The sequence below is a fragment of the Paramisgurnus dabryanus genome, chromosome 10 (assembly GCF_030506205.2).
Source record: "Paramisgurnus dabryanus chromosome 10, PD_genome_1.1, whole genome shotgun sequence".
NCBI classification, from domain to species: domain Eukaryota; kingdom Metazoa; phylum Chordata; class Actinopteri; order Cypriniformes; family Cobitidae; genus Paramisgurnus; species Paramisgurnus dabryanus.
The window spans coordinates 18,912,127-18,934,032 of NC_133346.1; the positions used below are offsets into that span (position 1 = coordinate 18,912,127).

The 21,906-nt window shown below is 37.8% G+C and overlaps 3 protein-coding genes across 4 annotated transcripts; 1 reads left to right on the top strand and 2 right to left on the bottom strand.

Moving 5' to 3' along the window:
- Nucleotides 1-101: 101 nt before the first annotated feature.
- prkab1a (protein kinase, AMP-activated, beta 1 non-catalytic subunit, a) lies at nucleotides 102-16,197 on the bottom strand. 2 transcript variants are annotated; one of them, XM_065290476.2, is made up of 8 exons: nucleotides 16,038-16,197; nucleotides 3,380-3,622; nucleotides 3,128-3,297; nucleotides 2,918-3,011; nucleotides 2,719-2,833; nucleotides 2,486-2,619; nucleotides 1,294-1,362; nucleotides 102-1,225 (listed from the first exon to the last, which is right to left on the bottom strand). In XM_065290476.2, the coding sequence occupies exons 2-8, from the start codon at nucleotides 3,524-3,526 to the stop codon at nucleotides 1,148-1,150; spliced, it is 807 nt and encodes a 268-aa protein (XP_065146548.1). In that variant the 5' UTR covers nucleotides 3,527-3,622; nucleotides 16,038-16,197; the 3' UTR covers nucleotides 102-1,147. The 2 variants fall into 2 exon arrangements, with proteins under 2 accessions (XP_065146548.1, XP_065146549.1); XM_065290477.2 differs by having other exon boundaries at nucleotides 3,380-3,595; nucleotides 16,038-16,194.
- Nucleotides 5,903-8,571, top strand: LOC135779860 (uncharacterized). The gene is made up of 3 exons (XM_065290764.2): nucleotides 5,903-6,632; nucleotides 6,745-6,880; nucleotides 7,255-8,571. Exons 1-3 carry the CDS (start codon nucleotides 6,013-6,015, stop codon nucleotides 8,002-8,004), a joined length of 1,506 nt encoding a protein of 501 aa, XP_065146836.1. The 5' UTR covers nucleotides 5,903-6,012; the 3' UTR covers nucleotides 8,005-8,571.
- Nucleotides 8,680-12,022, bottom strand: LOC135779673 (uncharacterized). Its single transcript, XM_065290474.2, has 5 exons — nucleotides 11,758-12,022; nucleotides 10,583-10,777; nucleotides 10,424-10,503; nucleotides 10,078-10,132; nucleotides 8,680-9,696 (listed from the first exon to the last, which is right to left on the bottom strand). The coding sequence occupies exons 1-5, from the start codon at nucleotides 11,998-12,000 to the stop codon at nucleotides 8,782-8,784; spliced, it is 1,488 nt and encodes a 495-aa protein (XP_065146546.1). The 5' UTR covers nucleotides 12,001-12,022; the 3' UTR covers nucleotides 8,680-8,781.
- Nucleotides 16,198-21,906: the final 5,709 nt, after the last annotated feature.

Genomic DNA, 21,906 nt, shown 5'->3' on the forward strand with positions numbered 1-21,906 from the left:
AACTCAAGACCCAATGGATTTTCAATGTATGTTCATAAAAACAGAACATCGATTGAACACATTTTTATAACTTCTTCTTGGTATTTTATTTCACAGTTCGCAGATTATAGACATAAGTCAGAATGCTTCAGTATTACTGGCTGTTACTGTATTTGTGGTGTAAATAAAAACAGGGTCACTGTTATCTCCATGTTTCTATATTTGGTCCCTTACACAAACTGCTGACTGATTTAAAACAGATGCCTAGAATAAATATTAATAAAAAAATTACAATAAAACACTATATATCAAGCTCTTTTAACAACTATTAGTTAAGAATATCTCATTTTACTTTGCCCGGTGCTCCTTTATAACCAACTTTAACTTTAGGAGACAAAAAGAAAAAAATGCAAAACACATTTTTTGGCCCAGTTTCAAATAAGTATGTTTAAAAGTGTACCAACATCTAAAACTTTAAACAGTACTGTGCAAAAGTCTCAGGCCACCATCACCAGCTTTGCTATTTTAGCAAAGTTTTAATGTCCAACCTTATTTATTTTTCACTCTTTTTTAAGATTCATAGAAAATACAGGAAATATGTACACAAAATTTAAAACAAAACTAAATGTCTTCTTCAGGCATCAGTCAGTGACCTCTCTTGGCACGAAACAAATCTTGAGGAGACTGAAGTCCTGAAGTCATTCGATTAGAATTAGAAATGAGGATTTAATTTTATTTAGGTTTAAGAGATCCTGCAGCTGCCTGCTATTGCTCAAGTAGAAGGGGAGTTTACCATAAATACTTGTCACTTCAGCTTATACTTTTATTCTGTTTTTAATACTACATACACATTTCCTGTATTTTCTGGTTGTATTCTAATAAAGAGACTGAGAAATAATTATATATGATCACTATACAATTGCAAAAACAACAAATTTAATGGTAGCAAGCATGGTGGCCTAAGACTTTTGCACAGTCCTGTATATGTGCATTTTCTGTTTCTGATTCGCTTCTACTTAAAAAGGCAGGATTCATTTCTAAAGTGCATCTCTGTACATCTCTATTATTTACAATAATACATACTATATATAAGCACACCAAACTAGACAATACTAAAATATTTAAAGCATTTGAAACTGGTCGGTTTTCTCAGCTGAGAAGAGAAAGATCAGATTGGCTTGTACAGCAGAGTCGTGACATATTTCTTCTTATATCGATGGGTTGCACTCAGAACCATTACGCCGTCCTGTCAGAGACATTTGATTAAAAATCAATAGTTGATGGTATTGTAGAAATCTTTATGCGGTTTCTTACCTTAATGGACAGAGCATACAGGTGGTTAAGCATGACGTGATTGGGCTCAGGAAGCAATGCTGGATCACACTGTTAGAAAACCAAAATACATTTACCTTAATCACATGTTTTGTACTGAAAAACTGCAGATGCATGTCGTTGCAAATGAATCCCTCTCAGAAATACACTCACTTAAAGGATTATTAGGAACACCATACTAATACTGTGTTTGACCCCTTTTCGCCTTCAAAACTGCCTTAATTCTACGTGGCATTGATTCAACAAGGTGCTGAATGCACTCTTTAGAAATGTTGGCCCATATTGATAGGATCATCTTGCAGTTGATGGAAAATTGTGGGATGCACATCCAGGGCACGAAGACGTTCCACTACATCCCACAGCTGCTCTATTGGGTTGACAACTCATTGTCATGTTCAAGAAACCAATTTTCCAGTCTTGAACTGTCCAATTTTGGTGGGATCGTACAAATTGTAGCCTCTTTTTCCTATTTGTAGTAGAAATGAGTGGTACCTGGTGGGGTCTTCTGCTGTTGTAGCCCATCCACCTCAAGGTTGTGCGTGTTGTGGCTTCACAAATGCTTTGCTGCATACTGGTTATTTCAGTCAAAGTTGCTCTTCTATCAGCTTGAATCAGTCGGTCCATTCTCCTCCGTCTGGCACCAACAACCATGCCACGCTCAAAATTGCTTAAATCACCTTTCTTTCTCATTCTGACATTCATTTGGTAGTTCAGGAGATTGTCTTGACCAGGACCACACCCCAATATGCATTGAAGCAAACGTGATGTGATTGGTTGATTAGATAATTGCATTAATGAGAAATTGAACAGGTGTTCCTTATAATCCTTTAGGTGAGTGTATATATCTCCCAAGGGTTATTTTTTCCCTCCTTGGACTTGTTTCCTCCGAGGTTTAAAAAAAGTCGGGAGGTTTTTCTCCTTGGGGGTTTTTCAACCCCGGGGAGTCAGCCGACATTGGCTTAACTTAGCAACCCTCTTCTATACGTTACATTATTAATACGCTCACTTTTAAAGTTTATTCATAGCCTCTGTATTTTGCCCTCATGTTGTCTGTCGATTTTTCTGTGTTTTCCCCTGCGAAAAGCGCTATATAAATAAAATTGAATTGAATTAAAACCTAAGGCCATCTGCACAAAGCTAATGGAGTTTCACACTGTGTACAGTATATACTCACAGAGATGCCTGTGTCTTTGTTGAGGATGACCTGTAGGAGATGAGGGGGGAGAATTGGAGGAGATTTGAATTTCTCTTCCTGTTTGTGTATGTAAGCGTCCTGATGATACGGCCCAGGAGGAGAGCTGGACAGGTCTGGAATCACACAACGGTTCGCAACAACAATAAAGCATTACGTATATTGTGAGCAAATTGACCACTCCAAGAATGATGACAAATGTTTTGCGGTCACACCTGACATGTCAGAACATTTCTGGGAATCCACCATCAGGGCATCAAACACCTCAAAGTCTGTCTTCTTCACCTGGATGATGTTGTTGACCGTGCCGAGCTGACTGGTCACCACGGGCTGAGGAGAAGATGATGTCAATGTTATGTTTATCTTTTGTTTAATACACACACTAATCGAAGATAAAACCGATGTCTCGGTTACCTCTGATGGGTCGTGTGTCCACTGTCCATCCACAAAGAACTTATACTGATGCTCACCTTCAGGCAAATCCACAATTGCCACAAAGTTGTTTTGACTATTTTAAAGACAAAAAAAAAACATTCTTGAGTCTTGGGTCATGCATACAGCTGAGATCTCTTTATAATTTGTTTTGATCAATCTCTATCTCAAACAACCACAATGTTTACACACCTCCTAATCAAAGGTATCTTGTTAGTCCAATTGTTAAAAGAACCAGAAATATAAACTTCCTTTCCAGCTCCCGTCCATCGAAACACCGTGGGTCTGTCCAGAGCCGAATCCTTGTCATTGACCTCCAGGTCTGGTCTCCAGTCAAACAACTCTTCTTTTACCAACGGTGCCTGATGAAAGATTACAGGACAAACACATCAGCATAATGTACACTTATTTTTGGGCAATACTAAAGACAGCAACCGAACCTACTTTCATGTCCTCCCCGTGAAATATATCGGCATCTTCAGGGCTGTCCATCAAGATTTTGGGACGGTCTCCCTCCTTGATTCCTCGACTATCCCTCCTGTGGGCCTTTTCGTGGCCCAGTCCTGCCCTCTCACTGCTTGTGTTACCCATATTGCTTTTAAACAAGCCAATCCGGAGGTTACGGAGGGTAAGTGTCAAGCCGTTTAGGCTGAAATTGATCTGTAACCAAATACAAACCCCACAGCGCTGTGTAAAACAAACACAGAGATTGTTGAGTAATGCTTGCAATCCTACTGTATATACGAGTTTCTAACCGCAGAAATCAAAACAAACTACACAGAAACTCCTTTGTGTTTCGCTGTTTCGACTATACAATGTTGCTTGATGTACAAACTTTAGTCAGTATTGTAGATGTATTGTACATTTTCAGTCTCAAAGACCCTGTGAAATAGGGTGTAGGTTTATCCCCTTTCACGCTAAACTAAATAAAGTTTATTTAACTTTTTTGTGTGGGAGAAGCATGGTCATATTCTACCATTAAGCACGAACAGGTCTCTATATATAGCCATCCCGTGACAGTTTTTGCTGCATCCCTCCCTCCTCCACCCTATCGCCTCACTCTCAGCTGGTATCTATCCCGGTTAAGGAGAGTAAAGGGAAGCACTCTGGGTTTCAACAGGGCCTTGGAGCGCCATCTGGTGGCCTGCGTAGGCAGAGATAGACTCCTGACAAATTATTTTATTTATTTTCAAATAACAAATCTAGTTATTTTCGCATTAAACAATAATACATTATATAAATAAAAACACCCATTCAAGATGCATGATTAAAAGCCTTTTTATATTTGAATATACACTCTAAAAATGGCTGGGTTATTTTTTAACCCAAAATGCTGGGTTGAGTCTGTTGGGTTGTTTTGCTGGGTTATTTTTTAACATTTTAAACACTTTTTGGGTAGTTTCAGTTTTCTGGTTGTTGGGTTAAAACTGCTGGGTTATTATGCTGGGTTGTTTGAAGAGGCTCACGTGCTTCGCGCCTTTGATGTTTGAATGTGCTCAGCAAGGGTCGTTGTGAAAGGACAGAGTCACTGGAAGAAGTTGTTTCAAGGTAAGTTTATATGTTTTTGTAAACATTTCATGAATATAAACAAAATTATAACATTTTGCGAGACACCAACGTGTTAATTTATACAGACTAAGACGACGGGTGTAATTTAGAGGAATGACGACTGTTACCTCAGATCGCCATTTACACAAATTGACTTGAAAAATCGTTCTAAGATGTTTAATATGGCATATTAATAAAATTAATAAAATCGATGTTACAAAATCCCCATCACACGGTTGATTTATTAACTCATGACAATTTCTGTAAGCCTTTAACAAAGCGAGTCAAAACCGGTACCGAGTCGACCTCCGCAACCCCACTTCGGCTTGTTGTGTCACACACGCGCATAGTTTTCCCAGCTTAGCAATAGCGACACTATTAAATTAAAGTGATGACAAACGAGTTGCTTTCTTGTCATTCGATATGGAAAGACAGACCGCGAGGCGCGAGCAAGTTAACTTAACCGGCGGCGGAGAATTGCGGAGCCGGCGTCTACTCTGTCACTGAGAGGCAGGGACAAGCAGCACTTTCAATTCACCGTCGGTACGGCAGGTAACTCGTCGATAAATGAAAACGAAACAGCGTTTCCAAGAACCGGTGTCTAATATGTATAGTGCTTGGTCCTCTCTTTTAAAATGAAACAATAATTTAAGTGTTTGGACATGAACTTGAAAACATAAACGTATTTGTCACCAAGACGGAGGCTGCGTGTACCGTTTAACAAACATTTATATGTGTTATATGAATGAAGATGTGTTATTGAGTCGTATTTAGTTACTATTTTATATTAATTTAATAATATTCTTGGGTTGTCTCCTGTGATTTCAAATTTATATTGACCAACCCTCTGATCTGTGGCTGATACTGTATCAGAGATGTTATGTTTTTAGCAGAGATCAGATGTGATGTTGTTTTCCCATTCTTTTTTTTAGAGTGTGCAGAGTTTTTATGTCCATCCATTGATGAGGCTAGCAAGGCCTTCATACAGCCAGTAAGTATAACATTTAATCATTCCTATTTAAAATGTATTGGGATTGTCTTAATTATCTGCTGCATTTTAGTTCTGCAGCACTTTATTCTTTATAGTAAGATCATCCTATTTGTCAGTCTGTGTGGTTTGCAGCCTTTGTTGTTGACACAACAATTAAAGCAGTGTAACACCAAAGTCTTATGCAAACCGATGACAGTCCATTGCATTTTTGGGAAAAAAATCTCACAAGTGGTGGTAATGCGGCCAGGGATGCAAAAGAAAGTCTTATAATTTTTATAAAATGTATATTTCCCTTGGCCCACATGGTTTTCTGAACACTTAAATCTGATCATTTAGTTCAGACCACTAAAAGTTTTTTCCTCTTTTTGCAGATTGCAACAAATGTGGTGGCAGTTCTTCTCTGGACAGAATCCTCAAAATCCTTTCCTTTATAGGCTCCGTGCATAAGCGTAGTGACGAACTTCCGCTATTGTCAGAAGGCGGCATATCGGTTTCCGGTTTACTTCGTCTTCATCCGCATCCGCTATAAACAAACAAGATGAGTGCTGCTGTTGTACGAAAAAAAAGATATAATGTGCGTGACGCATCTAAGTTTCTAAGAGCTGTAGGTGGATCTAAGGAGCACTGCTGTGTGCCACTTTGCTCTGCTTCAAGTCGATATAACACCCATTTGAGCTTCCACTGTTTCCCGAAAGACACCAACCTTCGTGCGCAGTGGCTGCACAAAATAAGGAGGGCACGATTTACGGTGACCCCCCACACTAAGGTATGCAGTCGACATTTTCACGAGAATGACATCCACACTACTGCTAGGGGTAGACGGGTTTTAGCAGTAGGCTGTGTCCCGTCGTTATTTGAGTGGAATAACTACACTAAGGTGTCACGGGCCGGTGTTTGGGAGCGCCGATCTCGACCACCGAGTCCAGAACCGGACATGCCGGGGCCTGATGAAGACATCGAGCAACCAGTCATGGTCCCGATGGTTGTGGACCACGACTACGGGGCCAGTCGTACTGTATGTGTGGACCGGGAGCGATATGAAGATGCGTTGAGGGAAATCGAGACGCTCAGAGAACAGCTTCAAACATTTCATCTTCAACACTCCTTTGGACTTAAACGGTTTGCCTCGTCTCCTGAAGACATTAGATTTTACACCAGGTAAGATAGTTGTAATATCATCATCTTCTCATACCTGTTTACTAAATAACTAACTGACCAAGTAATTATTTTTTCCTCAGCCCTTTTAACTAATTGTAATACTGTATTTTAGATTCCCCTCATACGAGCATCTGATGGCGTTCTGGCACCTGATCGAGGCAGCAACAGCAAAAATGGTTAGGGTCACCAGGGCAAATAAAAACTATGCCACTACCACAACAACTGAAAGCCCTTTAACCAGACCAACTGTAAGTTTTCTTTTCTGTCAGACACACACACACACACACGAAAAGGATGGTTTTGAACTGACACTAATAATAAGGGTGTAATTATAACCTCATTTCACGATTCAATACATATGAGATACTGAACTCACAATACAATATTATTGCAACTTAACATATTCCCCTATTGCATTATTATTATATTCACCATTATATATTGTAGTTTAATGTAGTACTGACAGTAAAACTTTTTAAACTGGATTTTATCTTTAACACATTCATTTTAATTTTGGGTGATCAAAACAGATATTCACTATCCATGATTTATGTTGTTGAAATTTTGTATTGTGGTATTGTATTACACCCCTACTCATCACATTAAACTCATCTCCCCCCAGAAACTGCTGCCGATAGATGAGCTATTCCTTTTTCTCACATACCTGTCCACTGGCTGTACCCAGAGGGAGTTGGGTCATAGATTCAATATCCACAGAGCAACAGTCAGCCGAATCATTGTGACCTGGGCCAACTTCCTCTACTGCTTACTGGGCTCGGTTTGCATATGGATGTCTCCTGCAGCTGTGAAGGCTAGTCTTCCACACGACTTTGATGGCAGCTACAGCAATACACAAGTAGTGCTTGATTGTACAGAGCTACGGTGTCAAACACCTTCATCCCTTCTCCTTCAGAGTGAAGTTTTTTCCAACTACAAGTCCCACTGCACCTTTAAGGCTATGGTGGGCATGTCCCCTCACGGAGCCCTGACTTTCGTGTCAGCACTCTTTGAGGGTTCCATGAGTGACAGGGAGGTGTTTCGTCAGTCAGGGATTACATCACTCTTAACACCTGACATGGCCATTATGGTGGACAAAGGATTCTTGGTTGAAGGCCTTGTACCTGGGCCTGTTCATCGTCCTGCCTTCCTCTCCAAGAGGGCCCAAATGTCACAGGGGGAGGTTCTGAAGACCCAGTCCATTGCCCGTTTGAGGGTGCACATTGAAAGGTTAATTAGAAGAGTAAAAGAGAATAAACTGTTTGATACCACCATCCCTCTCTCCATTGCAGGGAGCATTAACCAAATCTTCACAGTCGCTTGTCTCCTTTCAAACTACCAAAATGGACCTCTGGTCAAGAAATGGAGATTATGAAGTGAAAAACTGTAGTAGGAATGTGCGTTAATTTGCATGCGATGGTCATTGCGGTTCCTTGATTAGTAGTAAACCGGCTTCACTGAAGAGATGCGCAATGACTATCACATGCAAATTATCTCACATCCCTAAACTGTAGCCATATGTTCATCCAAAGAGATCAATATTAAAGGGATAGTTCACCAAAAAACAAGAATTCTGTCATTATTCACTCATTCTCATGTTGTTACAACCTCGCATAAATTTCTTTGTTTTGATGAACACTATACTATGGAAGTAAATGGGGTCCACAAACGGTTTGATTACAAACATTTCTCAAATTATCTTCCTTTGTGTTCATCAAAACAAAGAAATTCATACAAGTTTGTTACAACATGAGGGTGAGTAAATGATGACAGAATTTTCATTTTTGGTTGAGCTATCCCTTTAACAGTTTTTGTGTTCAATATACAGTATTCATTAGAATAAATTATCACTTTGTAAATTGTCTCTCCGATACAGTTTGTAAATATTTTCATCAATTGTGAGAACTTGAAAGTGCAACACAATAAAAAAAATCTAAAATCACAGGCATGGTCATGTAATAATTTGCAGTTTAAAGTTGTCAAAGAGGCACTTGTAGTGCCAGCAACATCTGCCTTCTATTGAGTACAATGGTAGTGTTTAAGTGTTAAAATACTTTTATTGCGCTTAATCATAAAAACATTTACCTTTCACATTTCATACATAACATAAAACTTTTAATTGGAAACACTACAAAAACATACTGTTGAAATATTAGACATTAGGCATTACACATTTCTGTATGTAGACATAAAAATAAAACCTGTCTACATTTTCTCTGATTGCATCCAAAACATCACTGTCTCTGTAAACTCTCTGGATGAGTATGTCATCCTCAGCCGAAACCACAAAATCACACCAATCCATTCCCGTAATTAGCATCTGGCCCTGCACTTGCCAGTAATAAGCATGGGTTTTTTTTATCTCCAATTTGCCTGACTCCATTTTCAAATATGGACAGTCTACGTAGCTTTTGACGTTCGGACACTTCATCTCAACCAGCCCAAATGGACATGGCTCTGAAGGGTCAAAGATGATCCCGTCTGGAGACGCCCCCAGCCAAGGAGCATCAGGGTGAATGACCAAACCACAGGGGTAGTGGTTGACCCTTTTAATTTGGCAATATTCCCAGATAGCATCCGCCTCTAATTCAAGCCCCCTTTTCATAGCCGCTGTCTGACGGGTCCCTTGCAGTATCCGGGTAGCCAGACCTTCTTCAGTCTTTTCCCGGACCTGGCAGATCTCTCTGAATCGTGAGGCAGTCAGTCTATGCCGCCTCAGCTGATGCCATTCAGTACATGTGCTTTGGTGTCTGGTGGCACATTCATATTGGTGTGCCATGTCCCAGGTGACCTCCAGACTCCTAAGGTGAAGCTGTTGTGGTTGAGTGCAGACAAACATACAACTGGATGGCTGTAAGCGGTAATTCTCAAGAGGCACAGATGGTTGTGGTGGGGCAGCATGGAAGGAGGGGTTTCGCTTTGCTATTGCAGGTTGTTGGTAGGACAAGGGACTACCGGCTTGAACCTTGCCAAGGGTGGAGTCGACCAGGGGAATTTCAGAGCTGATGCCCAAGCTGCAGATCATCGGTGTGTCATCTTTAGAGAAATCTTTGAAAACCTCTGTCACCTTGGAAGTAACAATATATAGATTAGCAATACACTAAATATAATAATAATACTATAAAAACATAATGAGCAGTATCTTTAAAATTTCGAGTAAATTACTATCCACAGAACATTATGCATGGCATACAAGTCCATAATGATATGAGAACACCCTTATGAAGTCTATAATCAAGTGAGAACACCCTAATGAGGTTATTATCCTATTGATTTAAATTCAATTTTAGGTTTTTTTCTTTGAAGCAGAATATTTGTTTGTATAATTGATGGGCCATAGTACATTTAATTAAAAGGGGAGGAAAAAGAAAACCAGAAAATATTGGTATACAGATTTTGGTTAATCATACTGTACAGTGATATTTGCTATTGTTATAGCCCTACTCACCTGAAGGACGGACAGATCAGGCAAATCCCCAGTCAGACCTTTGTAGAGTGTGCTCCTGTGTAGAACATAAAACTTGGGAAGTGGCATGTCCACAGATATTTCACTTCATACAGTAAACAGTAATGCACTCCCGCGGTGTAACGGCACTTCGCGTTGTGTCGCATTACCACCTTAGATATGCATTATTTTCTAATAATTCAAAGAACCGGAGTCAATTATTCAGCTTATACCACGGGTACCACAAACGTTGCTCTGGTGACTATTTTTAAGACATTTGATAACAGATAATGTTCAACAGATCTGTGGTATAAATTGTAATAAATAATCTACAATATTCAACATTTACCTTACACCCTCGGTTGTTGCTCTACGCTTTGGTTTAGCCGACAGCACAGCCATCTTTTCAACAGGGCCTGGCTTTATGCCCTATAAAGTTATTCAGGATACAGTTAGAAGTAGTTTAGAAAATATAGTGAACAGGTCTATAAAAACAGTGCAAACTTACCAAAGTTCTGGGCTTGTGCCACTGCTGTTCCCCTTCAGTACAGCTTAGCACAGGAGGCACAACTGGCACATTCAGTTCCGAGTAATGTGCTGACTGAAACAGCAAAGCAACGCAGTGGTTGCATAATGCTGCTCCAGCAACACATGTGCAGCTGTGTTGCACAAGCTCCACAGGAATTGAATCTTTCAGTACCACCTGCAGAAGTAAAATGTCATATTAAATACTTAATTATCATAGCTTGTTTACTGTTTAATCATTTGTTTAGGACATAGTCTTGTTCATCACTGTTTACTAATTGGTTTGAGACATAGTCTTGTTTATCACTGTTTGACCATTTGTTAGGACATAATCTTGTTATATAGATGTTATATAGATATTCTATATAAACAGATCCAAATAGATTGGATTAGATTATGCTGTATAATATGCCAACTGCATTAGATCAAAATCTATAATCGTTTATTTGAAACATTATAACCTGATACCTATAACACAAGACTGAATCTTAAACGAATGACTGAGTTGAAAACTTGAATAGGAAGAACGCATTTTACCCGGAGGGGACCAGCTATGGAAACTTACCTGCCTACAATAACTGTTTTCATTAGATTTGAGTTACATTACACATGATTAACCATAGCCGAGTCCCCAGGAACAAGGAACACCGGGTTATAATAAGTAACAAGCTTATAACATGAACAAGAACGCATACAGTAACCCGAATGGGGACCTGCAAGGTACACTCACCTGTCAATTTTAGCCATTCGTTTCATTACGTACTCAAGAGTTATAATAAACAAGAATTACCTTTGCTAAATCCCCAGGAACATCACGAACACCGGGCTACTAAATGAACAAGCCTATAACTGCTGTCTTATCTAAAGTTAGCTGCACCATACACTCAAACTGTGAGGTTTCTCTGCTTTCTTCACGGACCTGTAGCACAATGCCCTGACAGTGACTTCACCTGTGCTCTGATCTTTATTAGAAACTGAGAGGAAAGCAAGTTAATACAATTGATTTTACAATTATCACAAAAAATAACGATCAGTCTGGGTTTAAATTAGGAAAAACAAGCTTCTGTACTAACGTTACAATAAAAATGAACACATCGCTAACTGTTAACTAGCTTAGCCGCTATCTGCTGTCACACCACATACGATTAAAATACTTACCCTCATAGTTGTGCAAATAACTCGATATGTAGAGTTTAAAGCCCTTGTCCCTCTTGCTTGTCGGAGCAGGGGACCAGGCATCAACAATGCGATGTACATCGCTGACGCGTATTTTCGGAAGATCCTGGAGACATCGAGTAAAAACAGACATTTTGGGCGACGCGCCAGTACACCGGAAACAGATATGCCGACTTCAGGCGACAGCGGAAGTTCGTCACTTCGCTTGTGCACAGAGGGAAACATGCAACAGATCTCTCAATCTTTTTTCTCAATCAGTCTCTCTGAATACGGAAGTGACTTAAACTGCAATTCGGCCAAGATGGCAACGGCACGCACCGCCTACTTTAGGCTTCAAAAATGCTCTTCACAAACCAGTGGGTGACGTCACGGACACTACTTTCATATTTTTTTTACAGTCTATGGTTTAAAGGCATTTTACGTGCTTGAAAATAAATACCCCAGGCAATGTGCATCTACTGTAGTCTGTCATTTTCCAAATGGATAAATCCTCTGCTGTTCGGTTCCTTTGTACATCTTTGTTCGTGAGGAGTAACTTTAATAAATGAAGTATTTTTAGTCAAATACATTCCATACTCTGAAACTTGGAACATCTGGTCTATAAAAAACTTTACACATCTGTAAATGATTTTACTTTTAATTTAACAATTACATTGTTTATTTTCTTACACTGCTGCAGATTTGTTATGTACATTTCAGTATTTCATTTATATATTGTATATACTTATATACAAATTCTGTCTTAAATTCAAACAAATTGATTTAACCTGTTACATTGTTACTTCAATGTGCATAATTTCTGATATTTAATAAATATATTTATACTTGATGTCAGTAAGCAGCAGTCCTTTAAATGATTTTGCAACTGCCAACTGTAAAAATTTAAGAGTTTGTAGTTATTTTGAAGTCAAATAAACATTTATTTGGTGTTCGCAATGGTCTTGATTTACAATAAAGCACATGATAAAAATAACCCAGCAAGAATAACCCAAACCCAGAATATTAATCTCATAAATGGTTAAAATTACTACACGTTGGGTTTTTTCAACAACCCAACCTGCTGGGTTAAAATGTGTTACCCAGCGTGTTGGGTTACTTTAACCCAGCATGTGTTCTGTCCAATATTTACCCAGCGCTGGGTTGCCAATTGGGTTGTTTTTAACCCAACCATTTTTAGAGTGTAGCTACAACTTGTCACAGACTTAGAACATTTGTTTATTCAGAAGCAGTCAACACACACCAACACCGCAACACATTAAATTTTTTTAATTCAAAAATTTGCCCTTTGCGCTCTGCTGTGCAATATCCTGAAAAGAAGCAAAGGTATCACCTCTTCAGTGGAAAAAAAATCATCCCTCCTTTTGCAACACTTTTTCATGCTCAGGGTTTCCCCTTTACCAGTCTTTTTTTTTTTTTGACGTGAGGGTAACTTTCAGTTGTTTGACATATGCGTCACATAAAGACGCATTTAATTCTTTGCATGTGTACAAGTAGTAATAGTAATACAGCCAGGTGATTCTTAGACTCTAACTTATCTAGACTTAGCGAAATTAGACTTATGAGGTGTCATGAAACATTTTGATAATAAAAGTAAATGCTATCAAAATAAGAAGCATATAGTTATAAACAACTCTTCATGTACTATTTTGTACATGATTTCAAATGACATCATACAAACCAATTTTGTTGTTTTTTTCCACATTTTAGAGGAAATTTTTTGGTTCTTTGACATGGAAATATTTATAATTAAAAAAATCTAAAAAATAAAAAGCTTCAGTGCATGTTAAACTATAAACATTTACAGTAAAGAAACATGTGGTATTTGGTGATCATTGGTAAATGTAGAGACAATAATAAGGAATATAAATGTGTCCAAGACCAATTTTCTCATCCTCCGCAACAATTTTGAATCATTGTTTAAGCCCTCAACTCAAGGAACTAACATTTTCAACAACAACAAAAAATTGTTGGAAGGGACATAATTGACAGTGACACTCAAGATGGCTACCAGGTAAGCAGTTCTTATTTTTTCTCTCCAGATAAAAGTTGAAATTTTGTTTGTCATAGTACCTAGACAACTTTTTAGTTCTCATTACCGAAACATGAGTTTGTAAATGCATATATCATGTTGCGGTAATGATCATTTTTTAATAATGATAATTTACAAAATGTGAATAATTATATAGGAAATATTTTTTAAATCCTCTAAAAATAATGGTTATAGTAAGTTTAGACCTTAATCTTATATGTGTAAAAAATTGACTTCAATGGCTTTTTAAAAAAAAAATCTGATGCTGGACACCTTTTAAGTCTGGATTTCGTGAGAATCACCCAGCCGCCGAAAAATGAGAGAGAAAAAAAATAAGAAACCACTCCAGTTTTTCCTTTCATCATTTCTGCATGTATTGCGACCCTTTCATTCCAGTATATGCTGAATTCTAACAAAATGAATCCTCAGAAGTCACCCAACAGCAATGTAAAAGACTGAATGACTATTCCTAAATACACGTAAAATCATATTATTGTGTTGTTGCAGTATTCAAAATCTGAATATTTATTTGTAATTTGACCACCTTTCCCAATTTAAACACTCTAAACACTAATTTTTTTAAATGATCATTTTACTTAAAGGAAAACACCACAATTTTTTAAATATTTGGCTGTGTACTTACCTCAACTTAGATAAATAATACATACCTATCTTTTTTCAATGCGTTCACTTAATCTTTGTACAGTGCGTCATGAACATGTTAGCATTTAGCATAGCCCCATTAATTTCTTAGGATCCAAACAGGCATGAATTTAGAAGCCACCAAACACTTCCTTGTTTTCCCAATTTAAAGACTGTTACATGAGTAGTTACACAAAATAAAAAGTGTGCCCAAAGTCAAAGTGCTGCAAACTATGTGCTCTTCCACCATACATATAGTTCTCTTTTTTTACCGCTTAAAAAATTGCCACGTTTGATTTTGTGCCACCATACTTACTCGTGTAACTACTCGTGTAACAGTCTTTAAAATAGGGAAAACATGGAAGTGTTTGGTGGCTTCTAAATTCATCCCTGTTTGGATCCTAAGGAATGAATGGGCTATAAATAGTACATTTAAAAAAACACCCTTGAAGTGCTCTCTTAAGCTTTTTTGATAGCTGTATATTTTACTTTAAAGATGTAACTAGGTATTACTACCCTTGGGTACTATCGTAATAAAGATAAAGGTGGAACTTTAAATGTTTTTTTTTCCACTGGAAATGACGCCTGTGGTTTGGTTAGCCATTGGAAGCAATGGCATTTCTCATTCGTCTACACAGAGGTACCACCTAAGGCTACTGTTTACCTTTAATAGACTTCATAGTGATGCAAAAGGCATCAATTTTCTGTTATTCTGCGTTTATACTATCATATTTGGAATATAATTAAATATGGTTGGTTATATAACCTAGTTATTAAAATATTATAAGTATTCTAGACTATTTTGTGAATGCATTGTGGGGGGTTTTAACATCAAACCTATAAGATTTTTAGATCTGTATGGTTGGTTGTACTGTATGCATAGTGTCAAAAGTCTTTATCAAATATCTGGGTTTAGTGTTAAATGAAAAATAAAATGTAAAACGATATAATTTTTCATTAACTACATGTCTGCATTTCTTATTATTAAAGTTACAGCAAACACCTTAATACAATTTTTACTGCTATCTCCTTAAGAAAATAAGTATCTACTTTAAATTTCCGCAACATAACATCGTTTAAAAAACGTTGACAGCCTCATTCATTTAATAGCCATATTTTTTCTGTAACCTCGGAGCACTTTATTTATTGCTGTACTTTTCCACATTCTTCCTTTAGAGAACATTAGTGCAAGGTCATAAAGTCTGACCAGACCCGTCTGCCAAGAAACATTTCAAGGGTAAAGATAAGCCAGTAACTTCATCTAAGAGATATTAAATGCAAAATCGACCTGTTTAAGTTGAAAGCCGACACTGTATAACGGGATAATGGGATGCAGCTACCAACACCATTATTCTTTACCATGTTTTATCACATTAAGGATGACAAAATAGGTTTCAATCTCTCTATGGCTGTATAAACGATGTATATTACATTATTAGAATAAACGCTGTGTTATCGCCTGCCAACCTGCAGCAGCAAGCGCTTTTATAAACCGCAGGCATTGAAAAATCAAATACACCTTATCATCACAAATTAATGCATAGCTTAATTACAAAAAGCGTTATTTTATTATGCACAGGACACGACTTACCTCTTTGTGCGGTTATATGCGCTATCTGTCCTTATGTCGTCATTTTTTTCATCCACGCAGCTTATCGTTACAAACTCATCACAACATAGCACCGTTGTCACTCTATGGTCACTCCCCCTGCCGCGCACTACGCTCTTTTGCGCATGCTCAGCAGTGGCTGCTCTGCGCATGCGTGTGTTGTGTTCCACAAACGTTATGGGGCCTTGCATAGGGCGATGCCGTTCCTTTAAAAGCTAAATCGTTATAAAACGGTGTGCTGCAATGCAGAAATAACCAATGAAGTGACTAAAGTGTTAAATGAAAAATAAAATCTAAAACAATATAATATTTAATTATTTACCAATCATGCGTTTCTTATTAAAGTTACACCAAACTCGTTTTTACTGTCCTTTTTTTGTTTTTTTACAATAATTTGGTTAATTATTTAAAAGCTAAATCGTTATACAAAGATGTGCTGCAATATCGAAATAACCAATGAAGTGACTAAATTGTTAAATGAAAAATAAAATCTAAAACAATATAATTTTTCAACAACGAAAAATGTTTATACGTTCTCTACGTTGAAATAACCAATGAAGTGCTACTTTTACTGCTTAGCACAATTTAAACGAAATGTGTTTTGTATGCAATGTCTCCTATTTGCCACTGGATGGAGACAATTAGCCATTACTATGCTGCTAGCACTTTTAAAATACTGGAATATGAGATGTTGGCCATAGGAAAAAATATTTTGAGTGATTAAATTGTCAGTTGACTAAATTGGCACCATAGTATCAGTAAGATTGTGCTACATTTTATGCATTTGTATGCATTTTATCAAAAGCAACTTACACTTGCTTACAGGCTATGGATGTTCTCTGGGATCAAACCCGTGACCTTTGTGTTACTATAGTAAATGAGCTACGGTAACACACCTGTTATAATAGTACACTCTAAAATGGTGGGTTACTTGTGTAAAATATGGACAAACCCAGCTTGTGTAAATGAACTATTGGAAATGTCCATATTTTAACCAACTATGATTTGAAATAAACCAATAGTTTTGATCGAAGCAACCCAGGATTAGGTGTGAATTATTTGTAGATTTTGTATGCTCGTCTTCTTCAAAAACACTGTGTCATTAGTCCCCTACTGGCTTTCCCTCTGTCAATCTCTCTCTCTCTCTCTCTCTCTCTCTCTCTCTCTCTCTCTCTCTCTCTCTCTCTCTCTCTCTCTCACACACACACACACACACACACACACACACACACACACACACACACACACACACACACACACACACGCTTAACCGTTCGTTCACAGTGATGAAAATGCTTTTTGAATGCAGGAACATCTGAAAGAAAAAAGAAAAATGTATAACATACCCTCAGCTTTGCTACATCAAATTGTCTGTGTCGATGCGTAACGCTTGTCTGGGTTGCGATGCGTAAAGCAGTTGCCTTACAATCTGACAGGCAACATTTGAATATCAGAATTAGCATTTGTGATTCCCTTTAACCATAGCCTACATCCTGTTAGACAGAACACAGGGATTTTGACGCACATAGACACACAGATAAGACACGAAATATACAAGTGGGAAACTGGCAGATATGTGTGATCAGACCATGAAAGCTTTAAAGCCTGGAAATGTATTTTGAGAGGAAAATCTTCAATGCCTTACAATTTCCATAAGCACAGCTTACTTTCTTAATGCTACATTAAAGCACTTTTTTAGTTCAGTTACATTTTCGAGGATAGATTGTTGCTGTTGAAATATTAAAGGTACAATGTGTCAAATTTAGGCATATCAATTGACAGAAATGGAATATATTATACAAACCTCAGTTGTGTGTAAAGACCTTACATAATAAACCAATATGTTTTTATTACTTTAGAATGAGCAGTTTTTGTCTACATACACCGCCATGTTTCTACAGTAGCCCTAAACGGACAAATTGTTCTATTGAACGCGTTTTGTCACTACGTTGGCCCTGTCCCAAATGGCGCACTTCATGTGGGCTTAGTTTACAAGTCCGTAGGGTGTCCCATCTGTCATTTTAATGCTCCGAAGTGTGCTCATCAGCGCCCCCTTTGCACCCTTGATGCGGCCTTTGGCGAAGCCCGCAATGCTGCAGGCTTCACACAAAATACGACTCTGGTATGCCCTCGTGGACTCCCGTCAACGGTCCCTAAGGTCTGCACTACATGATTTACTATGCTTAGAACGGGTGACCTTTGGACTGAGCCGTTGGTTGCACAGTCTCACCACTAGATGTCGCTAAAACTTCCTGATTGCACCTTTAAAATATGCATTAGTGATTTTTTTTTTTTTTTTCAAAAACAATGGATTGTCTTTGGAAGATGAATTTCATGAGAAGGTTTCATCCGCTACAAATATTTTTATGGTTATGGCCCAACTTACCCCAAAACAATGCATACCAGTGTAGGTAACATAATTTAATATTGTTCTGGAATTACAGTATCTAAACAGATTTGAGTGAAAGAGACCCTTTGGATCTGGCAAATGATCTGATGCAATAGTGATGTAACACTGTTGTGGAGGAAGTGTCGACTGATTTTGTGTGAGTGGGAGAATTATACCAAGATCATATGGCACTGAATTTATGATCAGCTCTGAGGTTGAAGGTTTTTTCGAGGTTACTGCGTCATATAGCCACAGGTAAAGGAGGTCGGGGAGTGCATTATGACTGGAGAAAGAAATCGTTGAATATTTCATGAAATGCGCTCTTAAAAAAGAGACAAAAATGTCAGCCGAGACCCTCAGAGTCTGAGCTATGACAGTTGTGTTTCTTGCTCCATCTGAGGTCTATTTAAAAACTAAAAGGAGTATTATAAGCTAAACTATATTGAAAACATAACATGTTGAATTGCTAGACAAAGCTATAATGCCATGGCTGGAAAATAATAATTGGAAATACATTTTTGCAATATATATATATATATATATATATATATATATATATATATATATATATATATATATATATATATATGATTTAAATTGCAATATATATATATATATTGCAAAAAAAATCCAATTATTATTTCCAATTAGTCACACATAAAAAGTATTTTAAAAACAAATTGATCCTAAAATTATAGGCTTTAAATTGTAATTAAAGGCTTGACTTTCTTACTTAGATTTTGCTTGATTTTTTGCAGATATTTTGCTTGTTTTAAGCACAGATTGATTTAAATTGTATATTTTCTTAGGTCATTTTGATCATCAAAAAATGCATCCTAATTTAATAATTTTTTTTGATATTTGTACTAAAAAAAGACAAAAATACGAAGTAAGTAGTTTTTGTACACTGTTATATTTAATATTCAAAAAATTGACAGTACCTTTTGTAAAGGTCTTAATATGTACCATAGGTACAGATATGTATACATTTGCCACCAATATGTACATCTGAGGCATTAACATGTATTCTAGGTGCAAATGTGTACTCCAGTGACAGCTAGGGACTATTTTTGCTAAAAATGTATGCAAAATTGTCCTGTACATCTTCTATAAAATAGCTGACCTGCTTTCAGATCTATTTTATCAACTGACACTGCAAGAGTCTAATGTCGCAACCGCTCAGAGTGACGGGCGTCTGCATCCTGCCAAACTGTCCTCCTCCTTATCACCTTAACAGCTGATGAGTGATGCCATCCATTGCCGCGATACGACTTTATCCCCCAATGGATCACCGCTCATGACACACCATCCTTCAGCTTTATAAGATATAGAGAGTGGCTGGATCCAAACTGACACCACAAGTATGAAGTTGCCAATTTGACATACAAAGAGTGGAAATATCTGGACTGTGTTAAATGATTGTAACCTCCAGTCGGGGACAGGGCATTTGTTTCACTTCAGAGAGCAGAACAGACCGCCTGAAATCTGTCCTCTGACAAACACCAAAGTCTGGGACTAGGTAATGCCCAGATGCTTACAGACATGTTTTTATATATTATCTCAAAAGACAGTCTGTTATTTCCAACAGACCATCAGATCCGGGACAGGCCCCATGGGACGTTGTAGTGGCAGAGACGATATACATTGACAGATGTGAAAAAAGCTCCCTGCCAAGGGGCATTTCTGTCACACCTGCTACTGCAAGTTCCCTCAGTGATGTGCTTTTATTACTTTTATTAGATTCATCACCATCTCCAGCTGTACACCGTGAGGCATTGGGGGAGGTATATCACAGTTTTAATGGTATTTCACATGATCTAAATTGAAGGAAGTATTTGAATTCCCACTATGACATGCAGTTGGATGCAAAGTCAAGTGTGTCATGTTTACTTGTTATGCAATACAAACATGGTGGAGGTGTTTTAGAATGAACCATTTTCATCTTAAAAATTCTGCAACGTGTTAGTTTGGGATATTAAAAGTTTTCTTGAGTATTGAGAAAATGCAATTATGTTATCAACCTGAGGAAAGATTTTCCAGACTTGATTGGACAAAGCCTTGCCTGAACGTTTTATAAGGTATGGATAGATTTGGTTGTTTGCTTGAGCAATTTTATGCAGTTGCTACGGTGGGTTGATAGACAGCCAGATAGGTAAAGAGACAGACTGATGGAAAGACACAGACACACTGACCGATAAAAAGACACAGATAAACAGAGGAAAGAGTTAGATGGACAAACTGCTGGAAAGAGACAGACTGACTGATTGACAGAATGAGAAAGACTGACTGATGGCAGAGACAGACAGATGGATAGAAAGAGACAGACAGACAGATTTAAGTCAGTAAGACAGACAAATGGCAAAGAGGCAGGTGGACAGACTGGTGGAAAGAGACAGACAAGACAGAAAGACAATTGATGGAAATATACAAACAGACAGACAGACTGATGAAAAAGATAGACAGACAGACAGATTGATTGAAAGATAGATACTAGAGAGGGAGACGCACACATCCAAACACTAGCAGGTGCTGGAATCCAAAAATACAAGTAAATGAGACAAAAAAGGCACACTGAACTCACAAATTTTTTTTATAATTTATTTAATCACCGAAGTAACGTTTCGGGCTGCCGCCCTTCTTCAGACTTCTTCCAGTCTGAAGAAGGGCGGGAGCCCGAAACGATACTTCGGTGATTAAATAAATTATTATATTTTTTTGAAAAGATAGATAGACAGACAGACAGACAGATGAAAAAAGACAGATAGCTTAATGAAAAAAGACAGACAGACTGATGATAAAAGACAGACAGACAGACATACTGATGGAAATAAACAGACAGACAGACTCATGAAAAAAGACAGGCAGACAGACATACTGGTGGAAATGAACAAACAGACAGACAGACAGACAGACTGATGATAAAAGACAGACAGACAGACAGACAGACTCATGAAAAAAGACAGGCAGACAGACATACTGGTGGAAATGAACAAACAGACAGACAGACAGACTGATGATAAAAGACAGACAGACAGACAGACAGACTCATGAAAAAAGACAGGCAGACAGACATACTGGTGGAAATGAACAAACAAACAAACAGACAGACAGACTGATATTAAAAGACAGATAGACAGACATACTGATGGAAATAAACAGACAGACAGACATACTGATGAAAATAAACAGACAGACAGACAGACAGAAAGACAGACAGACTGGTGGAAATAAACAAACAGACAGACAGACAGACAGACATACTGATGGAAATAAACAGACAGACAGACAGACAGACTGGTGGAAATAAACAAACAGACAGACAGACTCGTGAAAAAAGACAGACAGACAGACAGACAGACATACTGATGGAAATAAACAGACAGACAGACAGACAGACTGGTGGAAATAAACAAACAGACAGACAGACAGACTGGTGGAAATAAACAAACAGACAGACAGACT